At 41.0% G+C, this 7,864-nt stretch overlaps 1 protein-coding gene across 1 annotated transcript; it reads right to left on the bottom strand.

Moving 5' to 3' along the window:
- Positions 1-2,529: 2,529 nt before the first annotated feature.
- Positions 2,530-5,898, bottom strand: RPL22L1 (ribosomal protein L22 like 1). The gene is made up of 4 exons (XM_007946621.2): positions 5,890-5,898; positions 4,532-4,624; positions 4,250-4,371; positions 2,530-2,674 (listed from the first exon to the last, which is right to left on the bottom strand). The coding sequence occupies exons 1-4, from the start codon at positions 5,896-5,898 to the stop codon at positions 2,530-2,532; spliced, it is 369 nt and encodes a 122-aa protein (XP_007944812.1).
- Positions 5,899-7,864: the final 1,966 nt, after the last annotated feature.

The following is a 7,864-nucleotide window of genomic DNA, read 5'->3' as shown; positions in this document are numbered from 1 at the left end:
TGACGTGGCAAGCTCAGACCTCTAGTCGAGTTGACGTATTTCATATTCATTTAAGTCATGGGTCTCCAATACATCCAATCCATGTCTTAAAACCAATCCTCAATCTTAAACATCACCAATTTCACCAATCCCCAAGTATCTATAGCATTCCATACGCTAACAAAGCAACTTTGTTGTTGATAGTTTATCAATATATTCCCACATATAAAACCAAAAAAAAAAAAAAAAAACCTCACTGCTGTCACATATACCATCACGTTACTTTTGCTAAAATGTTTAAAAATAAATAACCACAAATAATATATTAAGTGACTAAAATATGCCAGGCCTTGCTCTGGGGATTCATACTTTAGTAATTAAGAGAATTAGAGGTCTCAATCAAACGATTATTTCAAACACTTGCAAGAAACACATAAATCTAAATTAGGCTAATTGTAAAGATGTATTTAACATGATTTAACAGGATTCCACTGTCATTAGGGCACATCAAAGTGCCTGAGGTCCTGACACCTCTACCTTCAGGTTAAACTCACTGCCATGGAGTCGGAGTCAACTGGGTTTCCGAGGCGGTATCATTACGCAAGTAGATTGCCCAACCTTCCTTCTGAGGACAGCCTTCTGGTTAGCAGTCAAATGCCTTAGGCACTATGCCACCTGAGCTCCTTTAGGTTAGTAGAATAAAAAAGCCAGTGAGTTTATCAATATTTGCAGATTCCATATTTGTCCATTTGCCTTTGATGTTACCCTAAAAATCAACATTCACAGAGCTCTATCATGTGTGAACATGGAAGCAAAAATTTGAGTGTTCCAACATTTGTTCCCTGTTGAACAAGGTGATTGATGGTCTGCCATTTCAACTCTCATACTGTCAAGTCTTTTCTTGTGGTCTCTTTAGTGCTATACTCCTTTCATTTTTGCATTTTGACTTGTTTGAAATGGTCCCCCACACAAAGGAGCTCTGGTAGTATAGTGCCTAAGGCACTTGACTGCTAACCAGAAGGCTGGTGGTTCAAACCCACCAGCCACTCCTTGGAAGGAAGATGAGGCAATCTACTTCCATAGTGATACTGCCTTGGGTTTCAAGGAGGGGTCGCTCCGAGTCAGGTCTGACTTGACAGCACATAACACATAGTTCTTAGTGTCCACTCTTCCTAAGCACCTTGCAGTTGTGCCTTGCAGAGAAAAATACGTTAAGCTTTGCTCAGGCACGATTATATTATTGGTATTCATCAAAATGTATTCAATACCAAAACAATCCCAGCTGTCTAGGTCCATAGTTGATTTCAAGTCAACTCATGGTGACTCATATGCAGAAAACTGTTTCAACAAGGGATTTTCAACAGCTGATTTACTGGAAGCAGAATGCCAGGCCTTTCTTCAAAGGCACCTCTGGGTAGATGCAACATTCAGTGGGGCATGGAGAACAATAAAAGACAAAAAATGAGACCCAACTCATCCAACTGGGGTGTAAGGTATCAAAGAACAGAGAACAGAGATTTAACTAGTAAGACTGGAATGCATATTTGAAACTGTCTACAAGGCATCTGGTTGAAGAATTCTAATATGCAATTAAAGTTTTGGAGCAGGATGATACTCACCCAAAGGCTTGATGCTAATTTTAGTATCCTCTGAAGCAAAAAGAAGTGATCCAATATTCAGCACCTATGTTCATGAACTGTTCTAGGCACTCAGGATTACATTTACAAACTGCCATGAAAAAATGTAGAGACTATCAAGAGAATTTTGCATTTTAATATATACAGCTAGACATGAAATTGTGCTTCAGTATCATTTTCTATGTATCATTACATGTTTTTACTTAAGGTATTTGTAAAAGCTATATATCCTAGAAAAATTTCTTCTAGCTAGTGTAGTGAATTACCTGGTACGGCTTTCCTAGCCATAAGTCTTTGTAAACTCTGGTGGAATTTGCTGTGAACTGAGGGGCTCCTAATTGTAAGTTATCCACCTGGGGTATTTCTGTTGGGAGTGACACAAAGCAATGTTCTGGGAGGTTCCCTCTCTCAGGTGCTTAGAATTCTGATGTCATGACTGGCTAGCTTGGCCACTAGGCCAGGCTCAAAAGGCGGCCTCCTAGAGGCAGTTCCGACTACTGGCTGAGGACCCGCTGCTGAAAGAGGCACGCACTGCTGGGAGAGAGTCTGTGAAAGACTGTTGGCTGAGAGAGAATGAGTGTTTTCCCTGAACTTGAACTGTAGCCTGCTGCTTCCCTAATAAACCCCATAATCTGTGAGTTCTGTGTGGCCACTGCAGTGAATTATTGAACCCAGAAGAAAGGTGAGGAGGTCAGAAGATGCGGCCTCCTTGCCCTTTTGGCACTGACAGAATCAAAAGAAAGCCAGCATCATGTAAATAGAACATCTCTAAACAAAATGAGACCAAAGCATAACAGACTATAATGTTTTTTTATTCACCAATAAATTAAAAGTCCATTCTTAGATGTTTCTTCTTTTTCTTATATGGCGCATTTGTTTTATTGCTGAGCAAAGCCTTGTAAGGAGGCTCCACCTAGTCCTCAGACTCAGATCCGTCTTCATCTTGACTAATCTGGAAATAACGAAGCTCGTAAGTCTCCTTGTCAGATGCAACCACTCGAAGCCAATCACGAAGATTGTTCTTCTTAAGGTATTTCTTGGTAAGGTATTTCAAATACCTACAAAACAAAAACATTAATTTCATTAAGAAATGCAATCCCTACTACATAAAGGCTTATATATGGAACATAGGTATTTTCATATCCATCGTTTGAGTCCCTAATGCCCTCCAAAATCACTTTTTCATTTGTGCTAAGCTTTGCACAAAGTTTCTAAGAATACATTATAGTTAGTCCCTCAAACTCAACTGAAATCAATTTATGCTTTACCAAATGAATTTACTGCCGTATGTCCCGAAAATAAGCCAATACTCTTTATATTGGAAACTAATATGTAGAAGAGCAATGGTATCTTCCACTTCATACTGACTGCACACTATTCCCACTCTTTATTTACTGACATGATTCCAAAGACAAGGTCATTAAACAAAACCAGTATAACACAAAAATGGAGAATGACATTAGATCACAAAACAAAGGATGACCACATCATTACATAACTGCCATACCACTGAGAATCTCGGCCCAGCCAAGCTGACACATAACCTTAACAATCACAGCCAGTGGTTCTTTCAACTTGTACACTGGCATCATTACTGTCAGATGTATGTCAGTGCACAAAACAGCCAGACAGATGACAGTTGATAAATGAGGTTTATTTTTTAATTAGATGATACGATTTTATTCTTCAGATACATTATGCAGTCTTCCTGCCCTTTTTAATGCTGTTCCCTCTGATTCACATAGCATTACACTGACAAAACTATTCTCGTGTCAGCTTCTCAGCATGTCTGTAAGATCTACGAGGACAAGGATTTATCTGAAAATTCTAAGTTATTCTCGATATTCTTAGGCATCTTGGAATTCTTAGTGTTAACTTCACAGCTGACATATACTGCTACCACCTTAGTCCATCTCTCACCTGAACCACCTATCACAACAGGTTAAGTCTCCAGTTTCCAAAAGTCCACCTATCCTTTCTAGCCACATTACACAAAGTCAAAAGCACCCCCATCCAATGGCTTGAGGATGCCCCCTCACACTTGACCTCATCTTATCACTCCTCCCATTCCCAAAATGCACTACATTCCAGGCACACTGGCCTGTTTACTATTACTTGAATCTGCAAGGCTTTCTGTTCACTCTACCTGGGAGGAGTATTCTTTAATTTGCATGGCTCACTCCTACATTTCATTTGGGTTGAAGCTTTCCCACAACTTTTCATGCCCTCACCACTGACATTACATTTCAATGTCTGTCTTTTCCACTTTAAGGTCTTGCTGACGGATACTTTAGTTTACTGCTTGGTTTCCCAGTCCTACAATAGTACTGCCATGCAGCTAAGTATTTAATACTTCCAATGCTATGAAAGATACAAACAAATTGGATTACAGGGCCAGGAAACCTTGCATACATTCCAGTAAACTTACAACCAGTTTAAACAGACTGCATCCAGTTCCTGAGTAGATTTCAATTCCTATATACCTTAATAAGTTCAAAGTACTTTTGATATATGCTACTGATCCCACCACCATATATTCTTACAGATGAAAAGGGGCTAAATGCTGAGATCACATAGTCTAGAAAATGCTCTACAATGCCACAACTTCCTAAGATAAAAAAACAAGTACCAACCTTTTAGAGAACTGTTTCTCAGAAACAACTGTAATTTTATTCTTGAAGCGTTCAATGTGAACAACATTTCCAAGATTTCCAGTTTTTCCATTGACTTTAACCTTCTCCCGTAGAAATTGTTCCTATTATGAAATAGAAAAAATGCAAAACTAGGGAAGAAAACCCTAGATATTCACTAGGGAAGATACCCTAGGAAGAGAGATTAGGTTAAAATCAAACATCATATAGCTATCAAGGATTCTACTACAATTACAAAAGCAAAGACAGTAGAATAATACTTACAAAATTTCCAGAATCAAAAATTCCATCTTCTACTGGATGAGTAAGGTCCAAATTAAACTTCCAAGTTGACTTCTTAGACTTTTTATCTTTCTGCTACAGAACAGAGTTATAATTTCACGAAAAATTTATTCACTTTACACAAAAATTTCTTTAAAAATCTGTGTTAGTGAAATCAAGTACATTGTGCTGTGAAATTACATGGAAATACTGCAAAATTCTAAAAAACTCAAAAAGACTTAAAATGTATGATAACTATTAGTTTCCTTCATCAAAACGATTTCTAAAAATCCATTTTTTACTATAATTGGAAAAGATTAACGAAAGACCAACCTAATTCCTAAAAAATTTAACCAAGGTAAAAAAAAAAATCGAGACCATCTGCAAGCTACCTTAAAGTTTTTCCATTCATTTCAACAACTCTGTTGGGGCAGAGATTAACTTAGGAGACTCAAATAAATAATCCTTGTCCAATAGAACACATAACCAACCTCACAAGTATCTAGATAGACACGTTGGATATTACGCGATTTTATATCTAACTCACCAATTTTATCTTAATATTTTTGATAAATCGCCGACAAACATCTTACGTTTCAAATGCTCTTTGGACCACGTTTAACACTTTCTGCTTTCTTCACCAATGACTCAATTCGTCTTATGTATCTGCTTGTTGTTGTTATGTGCCGTCGAGTCGGACCCGACTCATAGCGACCCCTCCTTGGGTTTCCGAGGCAGTATCACTACGGAAGTAGATTGCCCCATCTCCCTTCCGAGGTGTGGCTGGTGGGTTTGAACCGCCAACCTTCTGATTAGCAGTCAAGTGCCTTAGGCACTATGCTATATATCTGCTTAGGAGTCACGATTTTACAAAGTATATAAGGTAATGAAAAAAACTTCCCTCAAGTTAGTTTCAAAGTTCTCAAAAACTTTTGTTACCGCGGCCACCTCTGGAAGCCGCGCCCAGGTGTTCCTTCCGGCCCTGGAAACGCCGCCAAACAACAGTCCAATTACCCACCTCCTTTGCTAGTGCAAATAAAAAACCTGGCATCGACTCTACCAGGTCCAAAGGAGTGAAAGAAATGGCTCAGATGCTTCCCTGCGGCCCTGTTCACAGTCATGCCTCACTCTGCCCTACCGCCACGACCATCCATCCTAAGCCATTTCCCGGTCCAGCCCAAACTCCACAGGACCGCATGGCAGCTGACAAGGCACTCAAAAAACAACTCATGATACCAGAATTGTGGTTGTGTTCCTGACCCTAGTCTCCATGTCTACCTATACTTTATCTCAAATGAGACCCCACTCGCCTGCCTATTACTTTGCGGCAAAACATTCCCACCAAGATCAGGACCACTTACCGGCGCCATCTTGAGACTCGGCAACGAGACCAAAGAAAGGGCGGGCGGACACGGCACGTATTTATATCGAAGCGTGCTGCGTCATGCGCCGAGAACGAAAGATCCTGCTTCCTGGAAGAGAACGTAGGGAGGAGCGCGGAGGCATGTAACTCAGGAAACGGGGGCGTGACCAGGGAATGGTGAAGTCTAGTGGGGTCAGGTTTCCTAAGAGCTACGGCCAGAGGCTGTGGCTGGGGTGATTTACCGCCTTCGGCTCTTGGCAGCAGATGCCGTTTGATCCTGGTGGTCTTTGCAGTTACCAAGTGGTTACCCCTAGATACACAGTCCCAAGGATGCAAGACTCATTCCTCAATCATTACTGGCTTTTTTTTTTTTTCCAATCAGGACAACGCAATGTCTCAGGTTGCTTTGGGATCTCCTCTCTTATATTGTAGTTATAATCGTCCGGCAAAGTTTTTTCCACTATGTTTTATCTATTGGGAGTTCTGGTGGCGTAGTGCCTAAGGCATTTGACTGATAACCAGAAGGCTGATGGTTCAAACCCACCAGCCACTCCTTGGCAGGAAGGTTGGGCATACTTCCGTACTGATGTTGTTATGTGCGGTCACATCGGATCCGACTCATAGCGACCCCTCATTGGGTTTCCGAGGCGATATCACTATGGAAGTAGATTGCCCATCCTTCCTTCCGAGGAATGGCTGGTGGGTTTGAGCCGCCAAGCTTCTGGTTATCAGTCAAATGTCTTAGGCGCTACGCTACCAGAGCTCGTAGCGATACTGCCTCGGAAACCCAAGGAGGGATCGCTATAAGTCAGATACGACTCGACGGCAGTAAGTTTCGTTTTTTGTCTGTGGGCTTTGTTTCCTAAATCACTGTTGAGGGAAATCACTGTCTCTGGGAGCCAAAATAAACTGTGTCCTCAAGAGAAAAATCTAAGAGAAAAAACACGTAATACTCATTTCTTATTCACACTTTGGATGTAATTTATTCTGTTTTAGAGTTAACCAAGATGTTTTAAATCATCCAAAACGCTGCCCAGTTAAAACCCATTGGACTTTTGTGGAAAGCTAACCATTAATATGTACAAGGAACTTGAGAATGGAGGTGGGGTGCTGGCAGTTGTGATGAAAAAACCTTTTGACCTTGGAAGGATGTAAGTTGATGTCAGAGTGGAACAGTGCCAGGCCTGTCAATATTATATAATAAGTTTTAATGCAGCTGTTGTTGCTCTTGTTATGTGCGCTCCAGTCGGCCCGGACTCATAGCGACCCCTCCTTGGGTTTCCGAGGTGGTATCACTACAGAAATAGATTGCCCAACCTTCCTTCTGAGGAGTGGCTGGTGGGTTTGAACTGGCAGCCTTCTGGTTAGCAGACAAGTGCCTTAGGCACTACACCACCAGAGCTCTGCAGCTAGTACCTGGGAATCAGGGAGGAGGGAGAGGGGACTTTTAGTGTTAATTTGGAGCATGAGCATAGAAAATGATATCTATATCCTTTATGACAATGACTATAGTGGCAACTACAGTGGCTGCAACAGTGGGCTCAAACATAGCAATGATTGTGAGGATGGTGCAGGACTGGGCCATGTTTCCTTCTGTTGCCACCTCCAGGGCACCAAACAACAAAAAACATACTTTAATAAAGCACACATTATGGAGAGGATGAATAAAACCAGTTGTTGTCAAGTTAATTCCCAGTCATGGTGACCCAATGTGTGTCAACGTAGAACTGTGTGCCATAGTGTTTTCATTGGCTGATTTTTTGGAAGTAGATAGCCAGGCCTTTCTTCCAAGGTACCTCTGAGTGGACTCCAACCACCAGCTTTTCAGTTAGCAGCTGAGCATGTTAACTGTCACCATTACCAGATTTCACCACCCATGGACTCCAGAATCTGCACAGAGATACTGAATTTCTAGAAGAAATCTATTTCAACAAGAGATTTTAGTTGCTTGTCTCAAGAACCACAGTAATTTA

Source organism: Orycteropus afer, unplaced genomic scaffold, assembly GCF_000298275.1.
Source record: "Orycteropus afer afer isolate SDZICR_OR568_19922 unplaced genomic scaffold, OryAfe1.0 scaffold00168, whole genome shotgun sequence".
Classification (NCBI taxonomy): Eukaryota; Metazoa; Chordata; class Mammalia; order Tubulidentata; family Orycteropodidae; genus Orycteropus; species Orycteropus afer.
The sequence above is the reverse complement of the archived record's forward strand: the minus strand, read 5'-3'. Positions and strand labels throughout refer to the sequence as shown.